Source organism: Pteropus medius, unplaced genomic scaffold, assembly GCF_902729225.1.
Source record: "Pteropus medius unplaced genomic scaffold, Ma_sr-lr_union100, whole genome shotgun sequence".
NCBI lineage: Eukaryota > Metazoa > Chordata > Mammalia > Chiroptera > Pteropodidae > Pteropus > Pteropus medius.
The window spans coordinates 4183056-4206959 of record NW_024355990.1 but is presented as its reverse complement, the minus strand read 5'-3'; the positions used below and the strand labels follow the sequence as shown (position 1 = coordinate 4206959).

Genomic DNA, 23904 nt, shown 5'->3' with positions numbered 1-23904 from the left:
GGCCTCAGGCTAACACAGAGGAAAGCACATGTGACGTGGGAACGCAAAAGGGCGAGCTCCACGCAGATCGAGAGCGAGGGAAGTTGAAAATTTCTAGCGCAACACAAGATCGCATCACAGCTGCTGCTCTGAAAAATTCTGCAGAAGGAAAATCCTTGCACCTGTCATTTTAAAGCCTAAATCATGTTGCTGATTCACTCCCTTTCTACTCTATGTGATACTTTACATGAGTCATCAGGAAAATGAAAATTAATTCTGCACACACACCTATCGGAATGGCTGAAATGCAAAATACGGACCAGAGTAGGTGCCGGGGACTCTAGACTCGGCTGGTGGGAGCGAAATCAGTGCAGTCACTTTGGGAGATTGTTGAGTAGCATCTACTGTGTGTCGCTGCGATGCCACTCGGAGGCGCGCTCCTAACAGACATGCGCACGTGTGCTCGGCACAGCACACAGAATAGTAGGCCGTTCACGGCAGCATAACTAAAGTGTCCCAAACAGCAGAATGCCAAACGCTATACACAGCAGGGGGGACGAACTGTGGTCCATTCACGCACAGAACACACACCCAACAGGAATGAACGTGCTGTCGCCGTACGCCGGGGGATAGATGTCTCCCGGACATTCTGAGCGAAAGGAACCAGACAGATGGACACGCGCTTCATGGTTCCACTGAGATTCAGTTCAGACCAGGAGAGAAGGCAGGATCGCAGCTACCTTGGGTAGGAGGGAGCGACTGGGAGGGGGCCCAAGGGGAGTTTCGGGGGGCTGGCCGTGTTCTCAGTCTTGATGGGGATGCTGGCCACCAAGGAGTGTTCACTCTGGAGCATCAACTGAACGTTGCCTTTCAGTATAGTTATGCTTCAATAAACACAATTTTCCGAAAGGACAAGCCAGCCCTGTATAAATGGCTCTAGAATGACCTCCGAGACATACTGTTCAATTAAAAAGCTAGGGCGGTGTGTACGAGGCACGCGCAGTGCTGTGCCCAGCCCTGCCCTTGCCAGGTCTGGCTTCCTATCCCCCAGCTGCTGAGAATGCTCCCCACACCCAGCCCGTCGCTGCCCCTTCTCCAAGAATGAGGAACCAGAGCCACTCGGTCCACGAGAGGGGCCGCTTCCTCCCTCATCGTGCCACCGCACGACGGCCAGCAGCTGGTGACTCACTAACGTGGCACACCAGAGGCCACCCGCTTAACCGCGAGACGGGGCGGCTCTGCTCCAGGTTGGACTCCGGCGCTCTCCCGGGGGACCGGGCCGAGGCCGGTCTCTGCCGGGGACCCTGTCACTGCTTAGTTTCGCCTCCCTGCACTGTCTGGCCTCCGTCTGGCCCTTCCCCCCGAGCACGTCCCAGTGAGCGGCGGTCACAAAGCTCACGCTCAGGTTTGCTTCCAGAAGTCCGGCCTGAACCAGCTGGTATAAGAGGCTGGACGCTTCGGGTGGAACTTGGGTGTAGGTCACCCGCCAGCCAGACGGCAGTGGGGACCCCTCACTGAGGAGTGTTCTCTATCATGCTGTAGCAGTGTGACGCGGGGTTTGCTGTCTCTGGAAGAAATGGTTACGGTCGGGGCTGTGGGACTGGGTGGCTGTTATTAAGAGCGCGTTGACAGTTTCAGATGCGGCTCTCAACCATCTGCAGCCCAGGATGACAGTTGGCCAGCCTCCCCTGGCCTCTCCTGCAGGTACGGGACCTGATCTTGAGGAGTGGCGGGACTAAAACGAAGTCTGAACTCTCAGCCCAGGCGACTGGCCAAACCAATCAGGGCCCTGATGGGAAGCGCAGAGCACAAGGCTTGAGATGGGAATGTCCGCGCATGTGTACCCCAGAACCACGCACCCCAATTCCCAGGGCCTGCAAAATGACCTGCTCCCTCTCCCTGCGAGACAGAGGGTCCCCCGCCCCACGCCTTGCTTGAAGACTACGTGGCGGTCTCAAACAAGACCAGTGCTTAGAAGACAATGCTTGTACTACAAAGGGCCTGCCCTCCCTTCCCTCCTGGCCACCAGAGCAAAATTGGGGTCACCTCTCTGTATCACTCAACCGGGGCCCGCTGGCCTGCTAAGAGAGGAGGGACCAGGCTGACACACGCACTGGCAGAATCTAGAAGCGTGTGTGACGTGGGTCCTGAGCGTGCTGGATGGAGGGGTGTGGAAGATAAAGCTGGGGGAGGGAGACCCTGTTGCTACGGGGACATCCTCTCACGGGACACAGAATTAACACCCGGGCAACGGCCCTGGGTCTAACACGCGCTGCGGGGAGGGGGCCTCTCGGGAGCTTAGAAAAGACCAGACTGCACGGCTCCGGAACTGGAACAGCAGGCTTCGTAAGAAAAGATCCGCAGGCTCAGAGGGGGAGGCCTGCTACAGTGGGTCTCCCACATAGAACCCCGCTAGTGGCCCTGTCCTTGGGGGGGGGGCGGTCCGGGAGATGCTCCTCCTGGCCATAGGGTGAGCGCCCCCAGGCGGGGATTGCGTTTGTCTTTGTATCCCTAGTGTAAGGCTGTCCTGGAATAAAACAGATGATCAATAACATGTAAAGCAAATGAAGGAATGACTAAAAGCGCCAATCAATCGATGATTTGTGTAACGGGACGGGGGAGATCGTGGCCTAATGATCACCAAAGAAAACTGTCTTCTCCACTCATACAGAAACCGAATCAAGATAAGAACAGAGAGGAAGAAGGAGCAATCTCCGCCTCCTCCTCCTTCCTTCTCCCAGTGCGGTTTTGCAGTCTGGACTGGCTTTGAGATTCTTACACAGCGAAGGTGACCCGCGAGGCGAACGGCTACCAAAACCCGTGGCCGTCCCCGTTCGTCTCTTCCCCCAGAGACGCCCTTTCCTTTCTCATAATTTCGGGTTACACTGCAACCCCTTCCTACCACTCTCACCCGTCCAGCTCTACCCTGGAGTTGCGGACAGATGCAACCGTGATGACGCCTGTCTCACATCTCAGAGCAACGTGGTCGACCTAACACGCGACGTCCCGCCTCGCTGACCTCAGCCAGCGCGGCGTCTTCAGCCAAGGAAAGGAGCAAGCTCAGCTGATGGTTTTTGAATTTAAAAAAAAGACCCAGCCAGTCGTTGCAAACTATCTCCCCCAAGATACTTCACTGCCAAGGGAGAGACGCCCACCCCACCGTCGGGGGGCCCGCGGCGAGGTCCCCCTCAGTAACGCTGCCGCTTGACACAGCAGCGCAGAGGCGGCCGGGGCGGGCGCAGCCCTCTGTTCCATCTTGGTCCGGGTGTGGTCACGAGGTGTTTGTCTACAGTTCCTTTAAAACGTTTACTATGGTTTGTACACTTAGAAATATTTCGCAATTTGTTAAGTAAAAAAGCGAAAAGAAAAAACAACAATAGAAAGGAAATCAAAAGCCGCTGTTTCTTGTTTTAAAAAAAAAAGTTAAAAAGTAGGGCGGTGACCCTATCAACTGGTTTTGACTTCTTTCGGAGCACCGCTCCTTGCCACGGGTGCCTCGGTCTGCGACGTGGCTCGCCGGCCTCTGTCTCCCTGTCTCCTGCTCACACCGATGATCCGCCCCCCACGCCCGTCCACCCAATGACCCGTCTACTGCAGAAACCGGCTCCGTGAAGGAGATGTCTCGGGGCCGAAAACCAGAACAGAAAGTCTCAGCCACACGAAGGTCCCTCTCACGTGCCAGTCGCAAGCGCTTGGACCCAACCAGCTTTTCAAAGTTGTCTTTATTTTCTGCTATAACTTATTTTCCAAAGGTGTGGTTAACTTTACAGTTACTGTGGCATCTCATATTTTATGCTCTTAACTATCCTAACGACAAAAATCGATCCTGCCCTCCGAATAAAAGCAATCAGCTTTTCTTCGTGTTATCTCTGGAATCAAGAAACAGTTGAAACTAACTCTAGATTAAAGCCTACAATGTGGTTATTTGGAGATATGACGATGATGTTATCTGCGCACTGCAAAACAGTCTTTGTTTACACATATTTGGTATTTACTCGCCGAGTGGCACGAAGCAACTTTCCCTGGAAAAAGGCGTTTGAAATAATTTCTTTATCTTTACTAAGGATAAAAAGTAACATAAACAGAATAAGGTTTTTTGTTTTTGTTTTTGTTTTTGTTTTTGGTAAGAATAAAAAACAAGCTAAATTTTAAAATCGAAGAGCTAAAATCATTTCATTTATATAATTTTCTAAAACTGAATAATCATTTCTCCCTTAGCCCAACACTGTGCACATGTATGCCTTAGGACCGAAGCTGACACCCCCGTTCACCACAGCCAAGGGATGGAAGTACACCAAGTGTCCGTCGACGAACGAATAGATGGACAAAACACAGTCTGTCCACGTGGTGGAATATTATCCGGCCTTAAAAAACGGGAAATTCTGACTCACGTTACGATATGGATGAAGCTTGATGACATTATGCTCAGTGAAATAAGCCGGTCAGTCACAAAAAGACAAATACCGTAAGATACGAGGTGCTCAGAGTAGTCAAATCCAGGGAGACAGAAAATGAAGAGGCGGCCGCCGGGGGCTGGGGGAGGGGAGGATGGGGAACTAATGTCAGTGGGCACGGAGTGTCAGTTTTAAGAGATGAAAAGATTTCTGCTCACTGGTGGCACAACAATGTGACTGTCCTTATTACCGCTGAACTATACGCGTGAAACGGTTAAGATGTTAACCTTTCTGTCACGGTGTTTTTAAAACCCGAAAAGGGAAAAGGAAAGGTTGGGAAGATGGCTTATTGAACTGGGCGGGGCGGTTACCTGCGGGGGAGCCTAGATGTCAGGGAGGTGCATCGTTAATGATGGTCTTTGTAAGAACTTTTTAAAGTAAGACCGTCTGTAAAGCCCCGAGCCCTTAAAAAGCATGTGCGTTCCTTCCCCTGGTTAGCAACTTGATAGTCTGGGTTTCTTTTTACTCTCGGGCTGTTGGAGAGCAGGCCGCATCCACACCGACCCGTGATCCAAGACAGAGAAGTGACCTGGCTCCGGGCCTCGCTGTGCTTATTCTGATGTTTCAGTCATTTTTCCACAAGCCCCCGACCCCTCCCCGGCCCCGCTTAGCAGGCCGAGGCCTTCCTGCAGTTCACTAAAAAGAAAAAAAGAAACCCATTATTTTATGAACTTCCTTCATTCCGCTACTTCTACATGTCCTTCTAGACCTATTTCACGCCTCTGCTCGGCGACAGTCCCTTCTCTGTGTTTTAAGGAAATTAAAATGCTTTTAATTAAGAAAATGAACATGTGGTCACCGGGGGGAATACCGACAACAAGGAGGGGGCGACGCTGCACCCCGAGAGTGACCACTGTAGCTGTTTAAAATGCCTTGTTCTCGTCCGAATGTTTTAAGCGCCTATAAAAATAAATACACACGCGTATTGTCATACGCTGTTATTTTTATCAGAGATGAAATGGGACTCTACGTTCTCTAGAGCAACTTGCTTTTTTCGGTGAACGATGTGGTCCCAAACGTATTTTCACCTCAGTGGATACAGATCTGCCTTGTTTTTGGCCGAATGCCACTTCGTAGGACGGACACACTACAATTTATTTCGCGAGTCCTGCCCGATGAGTGGGAAACCCACACAGCTGGTGTCGAAAGGGAGCTAGTGTCACCGTGGAACATTAGAGTCGGGAGACAGACGCGTGGCTCGTGTGCCATCCTCCTGCCTTGTGTTGCCCGCTAATCCCGCCTCAGTGACCTTCCCGCTCTCCTACTGGGGAACCCCGCTCACCCCTCCAGGTTCAAGGACGCCACTCCCAGGCTGGCCCCCAGTCTCTCTCACAGAACTCACCACGACTCGTCACAGTCAAGGGCAGTCTGCGGCCCCGACACCCAAGCCCCTCAGGGCAGGGGCCGGGCCTTTTCCATCTCTGCATTCCAGTAGCTAGCACGGGCTGGGACTCGTACAATGTCTGACTCACAGAATGAATGAATGAATGAATGAATGAATGATTGGCACCGTGACTGACATACCGCTCCATACGTGCAAAACCCTGCTTCACGAATGGATATGCTGTCTGGCTCCTCGGAGTAACTCGCTCTCCCTGCACACATGTGAATACAAGGGTCCGATCTACGGAAGCCGGATTTAAGCACAACTTTTGGGTCTATTTCTTTTTAGAGGAGGAAGAACAGCCCGCCGGTGTGCGGCGTGGTTCTTGAGGCCAGCTGTGCAGGGAGCATGAGGAGGACGAATGTGTCAACGGGGCCCAGTGACAGGACACGCGTGGTGATGTGGAGTAGTAGAGTGTGACTCAAAGTCAACCGCTTTCCTCTACGATGAGCGGAGAGATCTGAACTCGGGTGGAGTCAAGGGACCACTTGATTTTCTGACGGTCCTAAGGTTCACTAAGCCTCTACTTGGCTCAGAGTTTTAGCCCTCATTTACCTACAAAACAAAATCTAAGGCCACAAAGGAGCAAAAGATCGGCCTCCGGCCTTCCACCACCCAGGAAGGGGAGGGAGGTCTCGATTCAGCATTTAATGACTGTGATGTACAAACACAAGGATCTTAGCTTCCCACACAGAGACCAGCGCAGAAAGGCCTGCAGGAGCCCCGCTCGCCACTTAGAGCAGTTACCTCAAAACCAGTGACGAGTCTCTCCACCCAGAACTATCGGCAGCTGCAGAAATAACTGACCCGAAAGGTTAGCGAGTGCAGCCAACATCGCTCCAGGCTCCTTTCCATCCAGCAGGGTCGGAGCATTTTCCAAGCATTACATTCCTCTAAAGTCAGAACCATCTCCACCTTACCACTGGGTAATCTGAGAGCCTCAGCGGGAGACTCGCCAAGGTTGCGAAGTGTTACATGGTGAGATCCAAAAAAAATTTGAAATCTTAACTCAACTCTCTTCAACCATCTTTCTATGCATACGTCTACTCTAGCATTTCAAATCCGACCCTTAAGACTTGATAACAAATTTGACTCTCACGGCTTATCCTAAGCAGTGGCTTGGTGGTGCTCCAGAAGACACCATGGGCGGAGTGACAGCTCCATCGAGTGATTCTGATCATTCGGAAATGCCAGGAAATACCACGATCCCAGAAGCCAAGAAGCCTATGGCATTTCTATTTTATGTAAGAATTTATTTCAACATCTTTCACCTCTATCTTTGTTCTCTCTGGGAAAAAAAGAGCTAGCGGATGGCTTTAACAGGCTGTTCCCTTCCTTCTGCAACCTGATGCTCATTCACTGACACCGGAGATGCGTTACTAGACAGTAGAAGTCAGTTCTTCAGAACTCAGGCCAGAGTCGCTCCTCAATCCCTGGGCCTTCCCCCGGCCTGCCGTGCGGCACCGGTAAACCCAGAGGTCACATGGGCGGGTGGAATTACACGCTGAGAGCCATCTCAGGAGGCGCTGCGAGAGGACACGCCGTTGCCACCCAGTCTACTTTTAGATATCACTGCACATCTCGCAGACTGCCCTCGACGACCTGCTCAGACAGACTCACAGACAGGATGTGGGCAGGGTCCCCAAGTCCGCCGGACCTGAGGGCAGAGGTGGCTCTGAAGCTGGACGCCTGGGGTCAGTTCCTGACTCAGTCGCTTACCGGCTTTGCAAGCTTTGTTTAAATTCTTTGTGCCTCACGCTCCTCATTTGTGAAGTGAGAGCCTTTCTCCTTAAGGTGCTGAGGACGAAATGAGATGACACATCTGAAGAGCTTAGAACACCCACGACGGGCAAACAGTAACTGTTCGATAAGTGTTAGCTGTTATTATTATTAAATAACATTTGGGGAAAGAAAAGGGAAATGTACCGCATTCATCCCGAAGACTCTATTTCTACATACCTATCGGAAGTTACGGATTTGCTCTCTTAATGTGAAATTATGATGTCTTTAGAAAACGTCTGCTCTGTACGACATGAAGCATATTTAATGATTACTACATAAAACAACAACAACAACAAAATGGCCAGTGTTGATGCTCCTTTGGGAAAAAGCTTCCAAGTCAAGGTCAAGGCCCCTCTCCAGTGTTTCAGGACATGCTCAGCCACTCACGGGCTCAGAGAGAGGTGTAAACAAGGCGATTAAACTTTGGAAGAGTAAAGTCTGTCAGTCGGCATAAGCGTCCAAATGAACCTAATGAAGCACTGACTTGGTTTAAAATCATTTTGATGGCCCACAACAGCCAAAAATGTTAAAAACAAACAAACAAACAAAAAACAACCAACCAAACAAAAAAACTATTCTGATACCAGAGAAAAGAAAAAAGAAAAGAAGAAAGATTCAAAACTCAAGTCCATCTAAGAAGGATGAGCCATTTCCAAGTGTGAGCGGACTCCAGTGAGTGACAAAAAGCTCTTACCTGGCTCTATCAGAAACAAAAAGATCTTTCTACTCTAATGGCAAAGGCAGTCATAGCAAAATCAAACGGCGGGTATTCGATAAGCATTAGCTGGCATAGCTTAGTTTGAAGCAGAAAGGAGCTGGCATTTATTATTATTATTATTATTATTATTTATGCCTACAGCACCTGGTCTTCCTAGGTGGTCTCCCATCCAAGTACTAACCAGGCCCGACTCTGCTTCACTTCCGAGATCAGACATCGTGCTTGTTTAGGGTGGCATGGCCGCAGACCACGGACTGTGGCTCCACTGGGGCGTGAACCCAGGACCTTCTGTGTGTAAAGCAGACGTACTAACCGCTACACTATGGAACCATGTCCAGAAGCTGGCATTATGAAGAGTCCAACAGCACAAAGAATTAGAAGAGGGGTCACTCCAGATAGAAAGGAAGAAACCAATAAAACCAATGACGAAAATGTTTTTTAATTAAAGCTCAAGATGGAAGACCATCTCCAGATTAACCTTCTGGAAAAAACCAACCAAACGAAAATCAAATTCTCCAGGGCACTCATCTGCCTAAAAGCTTCAACGCCCCCCCACAGCCTACAGGAGACGGCCCAAAACCTCTCAGGCGGGGGTGGGGTGGGTACGGAGCTGCCACCTACCTCTCCAGTCACCTTTCGCCATCAGGAAACGTCCACTCCCGTGGGACCTGTTTCTTTCTTTGTTCCAGAGAGGAACAAACCAAGCTCATTTCAGCTCTGAATCCCCAGCACCTATCAGAGTACCCAGCACACAGTAGTTGCTCGGTAAGTGTTCACCGATTCATCGAAAACGCGAGTGTTTTCGGGCCTGCCCTTGGCTCCCAGAAAGCCCCTCTCCCACAGGTCTGGTGAACACCCGGCCATTCTCCAAAGCCTCGCTCCTCCTTTCCTCCTTCCTTCCCCCTCTCTACCCTCACCCTACCCACCACACCCACTTGATACCATTCCCCCCCCAGCCCTCCTTAGAATCATCGAATGAGCACACCTTTATCACAGTTTAAACATTTCTCGTTCGTATGTTCTGCCTTTCTCACTAAACTGGGGTCTCTGGAGGAAGGCAGGGTATTTTGAAGCAATGAGAAGAAGTGGAAAGATTACTGATCTGTGGCCTGGCAGACCTACTTATGTGACTTTGGGAAGTCTGTATATTGTAACAGACTTAGGACGGGGCCTGGCACGCAGTGCGCGCTTCGTCAATGCCGGCTACTACCATGCTCCGTTCTCTCTCTTGTGAAATGGGATCAACCTCTGTCACAAGGGGGTCTTCACAAAGGTCAGGAAAATGTCTGGCAGTATCCCGGACCTTCCTCAGCACGCAGTAGCCACTCAATAGCCACACGGCAGCTGTGATTACGAAGCCTCGCACTGGGTGCAGAGAACAGGCTCCGTAAAAGTCTAGGGGATGAGTTGAATGAACCGAGAGAGACATAGTTTAACATCCACTCGGATTTCGGGGGGATGGTTTTTAGCCATTCATTCAGCAAATCCTTATTAAGAGCTCCCGCGAGGTCCCGGGCTTTGTTCTGGCTGCCGGGGTGTGGCAGTGAAAACGGTCCTTGCCCTGTGAAATTTACATTCTCCTGGGGAAGGCAGATGATGAACAGGGTGAGACAGAACAATAAAGGCTTATGTGGTATAAGGCGCTATGAAGGAGATTAAAATGCAAGGAGCGGGCAGGCCGGCGGGCTGGACGAGCGCGGTCTGCAGAGCTGGCACCGGGGTAGGGGTCCGAGTCGCTGGGAGAGGCCCTGGATTTGGGGAGATGCCCTCGCCCTCGGGCAGACTCTGGTCGCCTTGCCAGGGCTCAGCCTCGAGTGCCAGGAGACCCAGCTCTGCCAGAGAGGCGGCCGCCTGGCTCTCAGGGTCCCCCTCGACTCAGACCAAGCTACAGATACCGCTGAACCAGTGAGCACAGACTGATGCGTATGACACTGTTCGAAGCGGCCGCTTAGCCCCGCGAGGAAGCAGACCGACGCCCCCCGTACCGCCACTGGTCTGTTCCCCAGGAAGTTCAGATCGCTGTTCTCTCCAAACAGGTAGCCTTCGGGGTGAGTCGAGTCAAACTTCTCTCCTCCCATGATGAAGTGGCTGGCAAAATAGCTTCCTAGAGAGGGAGAGACAGAAAGATCAGACAGAACCCAGTCAGACGAAGCCCAGTGAAATTGTCAGTCCGACTCAGAAAATGTCAGTCCCTGGAACGAACAGAGCAATTCCCAACCCCAGGAGAGCTTTCTTCTCCTGACCTGGGACAACGGCATAAAATGAGCAGAATCGCAGCAGTGAGAACCCAAGATATCCAATGTAAAACGGACCGCTGTCTTCAACGTTCTTAATCGAATCTCTATTGTGACTAATACCATCAGCCAAGGCACCAGAAGGCCCCACGATGCACATCAATGAACACATATATTTCGTCTCCGGTTTTTTCCCCTCAAACTCGAAGTGGTTATTCCCCATCGACGTGTACTCAGGAATCAGAACCACGGGCGTCAGCATGGGTACACACACGCACATTTCTGTGCCTACATTTTCACAAGCCAGTTCACGCCCGCTCACAGAGGTCTCAGTGCCCACTGACAGCACGCGTGTACCTCTATAACCCTCTACGATGAAGGCTTTTCTTCATTTTTCGTATTTGTTTCAAAATGAAGGTTTAATAGGAAAATGCAAATTTAAATAATACGGCTGCCTCTGACTTTACCTACCAATCACCACACGGATTGTGGAATTTAACTGGACAGTAGTTTGGTGCTATGAAAGAAAGATGCACACGCGTGTGCACGCACACACACGCACACGCACACGCACACCCTCGGCATCGAATTCTTTAGCAGTGCTCACGGCCGAGGTTGTGGGGACAGGAGTCACGGCAGGGCCTCTTTGCCCCACACCACAACAACGAGAGGCAGTCCACAGTCAGGGGTCAGAATCCCCACCAGCCTCCTCCGGACAGACCCGGGAGCCGTGCCAGGGCGCGATGGCGCTGATGAGCCACCGAAAGGGGCTCGGGTAACACTGCGGATTCCATCTGGGAACAGAACACTCTGCGACACTGACAAACGAATGCTTCTCAGCCCGCATTGCTACAATCTTATTCTCTCATGAAGGTGACGAAGGGCTCAGACAGTGACGTGCCTCATCGATGCTCTCGCACACCCCGAATCCTTGGATTACTAAGAAGGGCTTAGGGAACAGCAAAAGGCTTCTTTGTGTGTTATACAGCTCAACCTCCCTAAATCGGTCTTGATTTGTGTTGAAGGTTTATAAGCAAACTCTAAAAAAATGAGAGCCAAACATTTCATCGAGAAGCCAGAAACTATAAAAAGTGATATCGCAAATTCGAAAGAGTGCGCACTAGAAATTGTAAGTCAAAAAAAATTTTTTTTTGAAAATTGAGATTCAGCACCTTTGGCCTGTGAAGAAGCCATAGGAAGGAAGACAGAGAAGAAAATTCTAACAGAAAAACTGAGCCGAATATTCATTTTTGGATTTTCTACACATGGAGCTCTAGTCTAGAAACACCTATTAGACAACGTGACGAGAATAACATCACTCACCACAAATTGGGGCAATTCTTTAATTAAACAACACTCGGGGGAAAAGGTTATTTGTGACTATTTGCAGCCAAAACCAGAGCGATCACTGAGGAACTCTCGACAGTTACCCACCGAAACTTAAAAACAGAAAGAACAGCCATCTGCAGTGATATGATTCTGCAGTTCATCATTTACGAAAGCTTAATTATCAATTATTTATGTCCAGCACTTGCTAGCCCTATTTTCCAAGTGCATAATTTATAGGGAAGGGCGGAGCCTATTTGCCTTAAGTAGAAACAGCCATCTCAAATAATTCAAGTCATTTACTGTTGACTCTTGGTAAAATATATTTTCTATATATTAGAAATTACCGATTTATTATACGTTAGGTGAAATTAGAAGAGATAAAGATTTTACATTGATGGATGGCTCGCCCAGATCATGAATAAAGAATGAGGGACACAGGTCTGGTGTGTGGAGTTGTTCGAGCCGATTCCAGCATGGGACAGACACACTGAGTCTCCAGGACCTGTGCAGTCAGGCGAGAGATGTGGGGACAATGACATCCACGGATAGTCAGCTTACAGGATCCTAGCAAGAGAAGAAGAACACTAATGGCTTCGGGAGGCTAAAGAAGGTGACAAGATTCTACTGGAAATGCACCCCTCTTTTCTGCCATTGTACGAAAAGAAAAGAAATTATCAAGAAAGCAGTGTAAAGTTCATTGCAGTGTTGCCTTGCCTTAAAAATCAAGAGCACAGATATACAAAGACCTAAAATTCAATGCTCACAGATGACAAAAGGATTTTTCAGTTCAGTAGAAAACTCAGTCCAAAGTCCCTTTACAAAACCAACCTCCCTTGGGGCACTTACAATACAAATACCTCATCAGTCAAAAGGCAAAAGAAACTTCACCAAAGTTTTGCTTTTTCCTTTCTTTGAAATGGACCCCTCTAATAACTTGCCCCAATTAGACTTGACAAAGAGCCAATCGCCGTTTGCAGCCTGGATACAGCTTTCGATGTGCCCAGGCTGTCTAGAGGGACAAATCGGTGGATTAATGCACAGCTACCGCATCGGCAGACACTAATGCCAAACACAGTCACGGTCCCTGGAAAAAATGCCTTTTGGACAACTTGCGTATATTCTTACTTCTTAGCATGAACTGCACTCTAAAATCGGAAGTGGTAGGGAAAATGTACTTTCCTAAAATATCTCTTTGCCTATTTGCTAATAGAAAAAACATATATGAACAGTAGATAAAGTGCAAGTTTTCCATTATTAGTTAGCTATAATTTCTTAGCCGAAACTCCTATTCAGAATTCTTTGCAAGCTTTAAGAAGACACATCTATGGCAACCACTTTGCAAGATACACGAATATCTGAGTCACCACATTGTATACCTTAAACTTACACAATGTTATATGTCGACTATATCTCAACAAAGCAGAGAAAAAAGGGAAGACACATCATACGCGGATCTCCAAAATGACATTTAAAACATAAAGCACGAGTGGGAGAAAGGAGGGGGAATTAGGGTTTCGTGGGTACAGATTTTCAGTTTTGCAAGAAACAAATTCTAGCTATTTTAACACCACTCAACTGTACACTTAAAAATGGTTAAGATGATAGATTCGCTGTTACGTACTTTTTACCACAATAAAAATAAATAGCAAGGAAAACCCCTATAAGGTATGGCCCAGAATGAGCAACACTATCGTAAGTTCAGTACTTAGGGATGGAGGGTCGTCAACAATGTCGTGACAGCTATGCACGATGTCAGGTGGTACTAGACTTATCGGGGTGATCACTTCGTAGGGCACATAAACGTCTAATTACTATTCTACACCTGCAACTAAGATAATATTGTCCATCAACTGCAATTGAAAAATAAATTTTAAGAGAGTATTAAAAACAGGCCTCAGAGAAAAAAAAGTCAGATTACTTATAAGTGAAGGAAATTACACTATTACCACTATGGACTATAATAGCACAGGATAAAAGACAATTAAACCCATTTCTCATTCTTCTGCTTTGTATTTATAGGTACCCTAAATGTTAACAAACAAAACCTCTAATTTTAAAATAACTTTTCTTTCCAAATCTATGAAATTACTGAAATATGTCTGCCTATAGAAAAAAACCCAACTATTTAGGCCTCTAAGTCATGGCCATTTACATACTGTTATGGCGCTGTTTCAAACTACTTAGGCAAATGCTGTCTGCTTTCTCTCTCTGTAAATTCGCCTTTTCTAGGCATTTCATATAAATGAACTCACACAATTGTAGTCTTGAAATCGGCTTCTTTCACTTAGCATACTATTTTTGAGGTTAATCCATGTTGTGTAACATGTTGGTAGTTCATCTCTTAAATCACTGGATTGTATTTCATTGTAGAAATGCACCTTATTTCGTTAATCCACTCATCAGTTGATGGACATCTGGGTTATTTCCAGTTTGGGGACTATGAAGAGCGATGCTGCTATGAACATTTGCATGCGTCTTTTTTGACATGTCTGTCTTCATTTCCTTTGGATGGATTCATAAAACTGGAATTGCTGAATCGTAAATTTATGTTTACCTTTTTCATCAACTGCCAAACTCTTCTGGAAGTGGCTGTGCCATTTTACATTCCCATCAGCAATGCACAAGGATCCTAATTTCTCTGCATTTTCACCAATATTTGATATTGTCTGCCTTTTTTATTTTAGCTACTCTAGTGGTTGTGGAGGGCTACCTCATTGTGGTTTTCATTGTTATTTCCCTAAAAACTACTGATGTTGAGTACCTCGCCACGTGTTTATTAGCTATTCTCATATCTTCTTTGGTGATATGTCCATTCAACTCTTTTGTCCATCTTTAAGCTGTGTTGTTTGTCTTCTTAATCTTGAGTCATACAGGTTCTTGATGTTCTGGATATAAATATTTTATCTATTTGATTTGTAAATATTTTCTTTCAGAGGGTGGCTTGTCTTTTCAACTTCTTAACGTTGTCTTTAAAGCAGAAACCTTTCCAGTGTCGAAGAAATCCAATTTATCGGTTTTTTACTTTTATGGATTATGCTTTTGGTGTTTCATCAAAGAACTCCTTGCCCAATTGGAATCAAATAAATATTTTCTCTTATATATTCTTTTAGTGGTTTTATAGTTTAGTTCTTGTATTTAGGTCTAGGGACATTTTTAAAAACAGCTTTATTGAGATATAATTCACATACTATATCATCGTCTATTTAAAGAACATAATCCGATGGGTTTTTTTTTTTAGTATATTCACAGAATTACGCGACTATTCACCACTATCTAATTTTAGAACATTTTCATTACCCTAAAAAGAAACCCATTAGCAGTCACTCCTTGTTTCCCGCTTCTCCAGCCACTAGTCACTAACCTGCCTTCTGTTCTATGAGTTTGCCCCTTCTGGACATCAAATATAAATGGGATTATACGACATTGGCCTTTTGCATCTGCTTCTTTCACTGAGCATTGATATTTTCAAGGTTCACCCATGTTGTGGCAAATATCAGTACTTCATTCCCTTTTATTGCCAAAGAATATTCCATCGTATGGATTTACTCCATTTCACTTACCAGTTTGTCTCATTCGTCAGTTGATGGACATTTGGGTTATTTCCACCTTTTAGCTATTGTGACTAGTGCTGCTAAGAATAGACATTCATGTACACATTTTGGAGTGATTTTTTTCCCCATTTTTCCTGGCTATATATATATATATGTATACACACACATATATATAGATCTATATCTATCATCTTTCTATCACCTATCATTTTTCTATCTACCTATCTATTGAGAGAGGAATTGCTTGGTCATATACTAACCAACCATTTGAGGAACTGTCAAAGTGTATTCTAAAGCAACAGTATCATTTTACATCCCCACCAGCAAGGTATCAAGGTTTCAATTTCTCCCATCCTCACCAACACTTATTATTTTTGATTATAGTCAACCTAGTGAGTGTGAAGTTATATCTAATTGTGGCTTTGATTTGCATTTCCCTAATGGTTAATGGGGCTGAGCATCTTTCCATGAGCATATTGTCTACTTATTTATCTTTTTTGGAGAAATGTCTATTCAAGACCTTTGCTCCTTTAGTAGTTGCTTTGTCTTTTGTTGTTATGGAATTGTACAAGTTCTTTATGTATTCTAGATACATATGCTTTATGATATGTGTGATTTGCAAATATTTTCTCCCAGCCTCTGGGTCGTGTTTTCATTCTCTGATTCATTTTGAGTTAATTTTTGGTGATGTGAAAAAAAGGATCTAAATTCGCTTTTTGCTTGTTAATATCCAATTGTCCCAGCCCCATTCATTGAAAAACTATCCTTTCCTTGTTGCACTGTCTTGACGCTTTTGTCAGAATCAATTGACCATAAATGTAAGGATTAATTTCTGGCTTGCAGTTGTTACATTGGTCTGTAGGCCTTGCGTGGTGTCGGTAACGCACCGTCTTGATTACTGTGGCTTTATAGCAAGCTTTGAAAGTGGGCAGTGAACGTCTTCCAACCTTGTTCTTCCTTTTCAAAGGGTGTTTTGGATAGTCTAGGTCCTTTGCCCGCCCATATAAATTTTCAGATGAGCTGGTCAATTTCTTCACAAAAGTCCGCTGGGATTTTTACAGGAATGCGCTCCATCTTTAGATCAGCTTGGAGGACGCTGGCATCTTAACGATATTGTTTTCTAATCCGTGAACACCAAGTGTCTATTTATTCATATCTTTCTACACTTCTTTAGTTAAAGCATTTATCTTGGCAACATTTTAGCATCTTCACAGTACGTCTTATACTTCTTATGTTAAATCTATTCCTATGAATTTTATTCTTTTTGCTATTATGAGAATGGAGCTGTTTTCTTAATTTTGCTTTCATATTGCTTCTCTATAAAAATACAGTTGATTTTTGTATGTTATCTTGTACCTGCAACCTGCCTAATTCGTTTATTGGTTCTATTAGGTTTTTTTGTGTGGAATCCTTGGTATTTTCTATATATAGGATCGTGTCATCTGAGAACAAGGACAGTTTTACCTCTTCCTTTACAATGGGGATGCCTTAAAACTTCTTTTCAGAGTGTTTATTTTGACATATTTAGTAGCTAGACTCTCCAGTCAATAATGAATGGCAAAAGCAGACATCTTTACCGTGTTCCTGATCTAGCGGGAAAGCATTTTGTATTTCACCATTAAATAGGATGCTAGCTGTGGGCTTTTCATAGCTGTCCTTTATCATGTTGAGGAAGTTCTTTTCTATTTCTAGTTGGTGAGAGTTTTTATCATTGATGGGTGTTGGAGTTTATCAAACGTTTTGTCTGCATCTATTGAGATGATCGTGTGGGGTTTTTTCCTTGATTCTACTAATATGGTGTATTAACATTGATTTTTCAGATATTAAAACCAACCTTGCATTCCTGGGATCTATCCCATTTGGTCATGGGATAGTCTATATTCCTATTTATCTCTGTATGCATGCGTTCTGCCTCTGACCCTAGGTGATAAGCTCTAAAATTTTAGAAGGAGCATAACTTTTAAATGATTTTTAAAAATTGTAATTTTTGGATTTTTTTAAAAACATGTTTTCACTGCACGAGTACTCTTTCAGCAACTTAAGATTCGAGCTTAGCATTTACTTGGTAAGAATAATTAGTTGAAATGGGAAGCTACTATGATCGGTAACTTTTATGCGTCATCTTGGCTAGGCTATGGTGCTAGTCTAGGGTAAACAGCAGTCTAGATGCCTTTGTGAAGGGGAACTGCAGATGTGACTGACATCCACAATCAACTGACTTTAAGTAAAAGAGATAACCCCTTGATAATGTGGGTGGGCTTCATCCAATCAGTTGAAGGCCATAAGAGCAAAAACTGAGGTTCCTTGGAGAAGGAATTCTACCTGAAGACCGTGACATAGGAAACCTGCCTGAGTGTCCAGTCGGCCAGCCTGCTCTACAGATTTCAGACTCAAAACTATACTATCAACTCCTCTCTGAGTTGCCAGCTTGCCAGCCTCCCCTACAGATTTCAGACTTGCCAGCTCCCAAAATCACACGAGCAAATATATATGTATTCTGTTTCTCTGGAGAACCCTGACTCATACAGCCACCAAATAGCTTATGTTGCTAATACTCCCTTCTGTGACCCACGCCATGATTTACAAAGTTGGCTTGAGGGATTCTATCCTGCTGCTTGTCCCAGGCACCAAAATCATTGAGCACAGGATCAGAATCTATATACTGGTGCGTAGCCCAATGCGCGTTATAGAGCAGGTGTTCAATAATGTACATGAATGGTAACAAACAGAAAGGGAAAACTGAAGCTCGAGAACAAAATAAAATAACCACTGTCATACACAGAAATCAGAGGTCCTAAATCTTAAGATAAAAAGCCAAAAGTGAAAGAAATTGGTCTGTTCTCAATAATGTACAAATAAGGCAAAATTACTGGAGTTTTCAAAAGCAACCAAATTCCCACATTTTAAGTGTTTGAGCATTTCAGCTCTTGATCTGGGTGATTCATCAATAAACGGAACAACGTTTAGTTTTTTTTCTGGTATTAAATGTATTTACTACGAATTTTAGGAACCTATTTAATTTTAAAGTATCAATCAAACTGTGGCAGAATGAAATAACCATTATGTAGTAAGTTCCATATTTTTAAGTTCCTGGTTTCAAAACTAATATTAAATTGATGGTCCCAAAAGCTAAAAGAAACTTTTATAACTATTTGACAGACAACTTATTACCCATGCTTTAAAAACTGCTCTTACCATAAGACAGACCCATTTGACAAACATACGTGTAATCTGATGTTAACAAAAATTCAGAGAACGATGATGCTAACTGCTCAGGACTCTGATGACCATTCTGAATTGCTATAAAAGGTTTACCTCCTAACACTTAAGCAAAATGAAATACTCCTATTTGTTCAAATATGTAGTGGGAAATGAACTAGATTTATCAGGTCCTGAATTAAAATGAATTAAATGGTCTTTATAGCATGCTGATTTCTCCCTGGATGGAGAAAACAAGCCTAATGACTTTTATCAATGTAGATATCCCTTTCAAAAGATGGCCATGCACGCATTAAAAACCACCTCCTCAGCGGAGCCATACCTTTGCTAAACAAATAATGATGGGCTTTTAAAGAAGCAAAGATCTTGGAGAAGGATTTAATATCATGTATGTGGCGTCTAACTCAAAAATGACAAAGGCCAAATCAAATGCAGAATAGTGCTATAAATAGCTTTCTATGCTATTGCAGACATAGTATAGAAAAACACACTGCCACCACACCTAGTTACTTAAGTGATTAGTATTCATGCATTTATTAACAAATCTAAAATTCACCTAAGCACATATGTATAACATTAATCATTGCTGCATTGTTTGCAATAGTAAAAGACTGAAAAAAACTCCCAAATGTTCATCAGTAGGAGACTATGTTAAAAAAAAAAGCAATGGCATGTGTCTACAAAGGAATACTATATAATTGTTTAAAAAGAACCAAAATACTTTCCAATATGGAGATAATATAAAAGAAAAAGATCTCCAGTATCTCTGAAAGTGAAAAAAAAAAAAAATCCAACATATGGAACAGTCTAAATAGCATGCTATATAGCAGGTGCTCAATAATGTGCATTATTGGTAATACAAAGAAAAAGACGCTAAAGAACAAAAGAAAATAACTCCTATCATATGAGAAAATCAAAGGTCCTAAATCTTAAGACGAAATAGCTTGTATGTACATAAGAAACTCTGAAGGAAACCCAAAGCTGTCACGAAGGGATGGGGAGCGTGTGGGAACTTAGAACCGGGACGCTGGACAAGCGCAGTGAGAACAACAAGGCTTTCGCGGGGTGCCTCTCCATTCTCTCAAACTTTGAACCATGTCGCTACATTAGTTATTCGTAATTCTAAATAATTTAGGCTAGTTCATTTTCACCAATCCTTATTTAACAAAAAAAAAAAACCAAAAAGCTACAAACCCAAGTTCCAACATGAAATTAGCTGTTCTCAATAATTTTCCAACGTTTCCAGTTCAATGTACGTACAAAATTAAGGGTTTTCTTTAAAAATACAAAGCAACGAAAAGTAATTCCTGCTGGGCGCTGTGACCATCATTACGGGGCAGATGACAGTGTTGTTTTCTGGAACAACTAATTCACAGGCAGTAGTTTTAGAGACTTTCCAGCATCAGGCACCTGGAGAAAGCTGACTCTGCTGTTCACTCTGTTCTGTACCAGGAGCCAAGATAAGAACGCTTTTCAAAATCAACCCAGTCTGATTCCTCGACAGGGACTTGACTCTGAGTTTTGTTTCGGTTCTGATATGGAACAGCCCCCGTTCCACGAATCATCAAGGACAAGCTCAGAATCTAACTCCTCGTGAAAGACAAAGGCTGATGGTTTAGTAAGGAGAGCGTTACTTTCTGGGTCAGCCTGGCCAAACCAATTCATTTCTTTAGGCCTTCATTTTCTTACCAGCAAAATGAGTAGGTCTTGAGCCAAATTCTTCCGAAGGTTCCTTCAGGTCTAAAATACTATAATCTCATTATTAAAGCTAGGTCAACTTAAAGATCAGATGAAGGGTGAGAGATGCTTCTAGACTAGTACATACATGCAAGTTCATGAAAATTTTCAAGGACACAATGGTTTGCTGGCTGGGACATGAGTGTTCTGATTCCTGTTTTCTGTGTTTTGCCTTCAGTATAAATAGTTTGGTCCACTTGATGCAAAGATTTCTCATACAAAATTTCTGATTAAAAATGAGTTACAATTAGATAAAATTTTAAAAATATTGGTCGCGTGGAGAGGATTACTTAAAACTGTAGGTACTGAGTGTGCTGGTTAAGAAGAGTTTTAGTTTGGTCCATTATCCTTTCTTTCTCATCATCCAAGATTCATACTTGTGTCAATATCGCTTGGGGAATAGCCTGCCAGTGATTTACCTACGCTAATTCCCATCGGTAAAGGAGGGGTGAGTACTCTTCTGTGGCAGCAAACTACTGAAAACTCCAAGCTCAGCAAAACATGCGCCATATTCTGATCAATAAAAGGTAAGTGATTTCAGAAGGAAAAAAAGATTCACAAACACTCATGCATATTTTCATCTATGAAAAAGCCAAATGCATGCTTCCTTTACCACTGGTTTCATACAGTCATAATTAGCTAGAGCTAGATTAAAACACAAATGAAAAACAAACAAAAACAAAAAGCACAAATGACCCACAGCTTTATCTTAAGACTCTTCTAAAATGGCTCTTAAGTGTATTCATCTCTGCAAAGATTCATTCTTTGGCACAAAAGCAGCGAGAAACACAGCTCTGGCAGACACGCTGCAGGGGTGCAGGTTCATTGTCTGGTCCCTGCGTTTACCTGGCACGAACTGGACACACTGCTGAGAAATCAGTTCATCTCATTAGTATGTCTTTATTCTACAGTCCAATCCTGATACCTCTCCAAGATCACCCAAATCCTCACCAGGTCCTAAGCCAAAGAGAAGCCGGTAGTCATGGGTCCCCAGAAGTCTTGAGAAAAGCAATGAAAACCAAAGAGCAGAGTGAGGTCATGCACCAGCAGCTCAGAATTGGCTGGTGCTCAATCCACTTAGGAGTATCTCTCCTTTGCTGTCAAAAGCCTCCTCTCTCTCCCGCGCCTATGCCACAACCCAGAGGCTGGAGACGTTTATCTTTTTAATGATTCTGAAAACAAACATAGTACTTCTATACATTTTAAATAACCTGTGCCCGGTCCCAGACCTACCCCTATGCCAAAACTTAGGCTTGCAGCTACTCTGGCAAAGAGACAGCCCGGGTGACTCTGATACTCCGGTTCCCAAACATCTCTGTTAAACATCTCTTTTCTCCTCTGACAGCCGCTTGAAAAGCACCAGCCCTTGCAAACGCCTCTTCGGCCTCCATCCTCCAGCAGGCAGTGGAAGCTTTGCCCCGAGAAACCGAATTCAAACCTGTGCCTGTCCCTCTCCGGAAGCCAGGATGCGCCGACCAGGGTCAGCGCCTAGCACAGGTGCGTGTTGGAGATGCCAAGGCAGCCTCGCCTTGCCCTCAGCTCCCCAGGGGAGAGAGGGCCCGGGGCGGGAGGGACGGGGACTGGCGCTGAGGCCGGCCGGGACCGCCTGCGCCCCGGGTACCCTGCCCCTCGGGAGCCGCAGTACCCCGGCACACGTCTGTCACAGGACAACCTGCGTGCAGGCCGCTCGCGTCCTGGGGCGGACTGGGCGGCCACCGCGGCGACCCCGCCAAGGCCCCTCAAGCACCCTGCACGCCTCTCCTCTATGTCCTCCCTCCCAGATCGCTCCGCAGCGACGCGGGCCCCTCGGTCCGCAGGACCCCCCGGGACCCCGGCGCAGGGACGTCGCGACCCCCTCCCCAACCCTCCCCAGCCCGGGTGGCGCCCGCCCGCCCTCACCGGACTTGGGCGGGTAGCGGTACACGGAATTGGACGGGATGTCCACCTCCTCCACGCCCGCGTGCTGGCGGCTGGTCAGGGCGCCCATGGCCGCTGCGCCCGCGCCGCCCTGGGCGCCTCACCGCGGCCGCTCGCCCCGCACCCGGAGCGGGGTCCGGCCGCGCGCCGCCGCCGGCTGGGCCTGGGCCTGGGCGCTGCGGCTCTGGCTGCGGGGAGCCCCCGGCGCGCCGCGCACCATCGTCCGCCGGGCCCCGCGGCGGCGCCTCTGCCAGGGGGGCTGCGGGTGGGCCGGGGGCGCCGCCGCCGCCTCGGGCCGCGTGATGTCAGCGGCGGCTCCGCGCGAGGACCGCGGCGGCCACGGCCAATGGCGCGGCGGGGCGGGAGCGGCCGCGCGGCGCCGGCCAATGGGCGGCGGGATGCGGCGGAGCGGCCGCCGCGCGGGGGCCGGGGCCGGGGGCCGGGCGCGCGGGGCCCCGCCGAGCCTGCCCGGCGCCGCGCGCAGCGGCTCCCCAGGGGCGCGAGCCGCCGAGTGGCGCGCGGCTTCCCCGCCCCACCGCTGCGCATCCGCAAAGCCGACGCTCAGAAACCCCGCACGCGGCGCCCGCAGCCCCCCAGCCGCCGCAGGGGGTCACGTGGCGGTGGCATCTCGCACGCCCCCAGCGCCTCATCCCTAAAGCGCTCGCCAGTCCCATTTCCCAGGGCTCAGGGAGGTGAATCAGGGCTGGTGACCCACTAGGGAAATGTCACCATCCCTCGTCCCTCATCCGTAGCTCCTTTCAAAGCGCTGAGCTCTACAGATGCTATCTGTTTACGGGTCCCTCGGCCAGCTCGGCTAGCCGGGGAGTTAGGAAATCATCAACCCAAGATGAGAGGGAGACAGTCAACCTCTGATTGCACGTTTGGGAAACTTGGAAGTGACTGGAAGAGAGTCAACTCGGGGGGATGCAGGCGGCCGGGGACTCCTCTCGAAAACACACCGAACAGTTGGAGTGTGGACAGGCGCAAGACGTCATCTCGAAGCTTAATTACAGGCACTTGTGTTTTAAACCTTTTATTTTATTTGTGGGTCTGGAGTTTTTCTTTCTCTCTCTCTCTCTTTTTTTTTTTTCTGAGAGAGTGGACTGATCAGCGAAAACTTCAACTGCTAGAACATGACTTCACAACTCTTCAACATTTTAAAAGCACAGTTTGGGGTGTCTGGTCCCCTCGATGAAGTTTATAAAGCCATTTTATAGAGTCTAGCTTTTTCTTAGTTTGCATTTTTCATCACCTTCTTTTCAGCAGTAGCCAGCAGACCCGGGGCTAAAGGTACCCACGTCCAGCCGCCTTGGTTTTTCTCCGCAAGCCTAGGATGGCGGGAGCACAGCTCTGTCATTTATACTGGCTGACACTGAGGAAGCCTGAGCTGTGGGGTAGGTCCCTGGCCCCGACACACTGCTGGGCAGCCTCTCCCAGCACCGGAGCTCCCTGGCCCTCCCTTCCGCCCCTGGCCCCAGCCACTTAGAAGGCCTCGGATCTGCGTTTGGGAGGGAACTGGCATCCTCCTTGATACACCTTTGCCCACACGCAGGTCCTGCCTTGTAATTACTGAATAAAGGTAAACAAGTCATGAAGAATC

General features: G+C 46.7%; 1 protein-coding gene and 1 pseudogene across 1 annotated transcript in view; both read right to left on the bottom strand.

The window, feature by feature from the left end:
• The window catches only part of EXOC7 (exocyst complex component 7), a 93743-nt gene extending 71302 nt beyond the window's left edge, over positions 1-22441 (bottom strand). The window contains exons 1-2 of the mRNA XM_039859521.1: positions 22287-22441; positions 10303-10421 (exon numbers count right to left, since the gene is read on the bottom strand). Of these exons, the coding sequence (XP_039715455.1) occupies positions 10303-10421; positions 22287-22374 (207 nt within the window). The 5' untranslated portion in view covers positions 22375-22441. The remainder of the gene's footprint in view (positions 1-10302; positions 10422-22286) is intronic.
• Positions 8450-8565, bottom strand: LOC120600463 (uncharacterized; annotated as a pseudogene).
• Positions 22442-23904: the final 1463 nt, after the last annotated feature.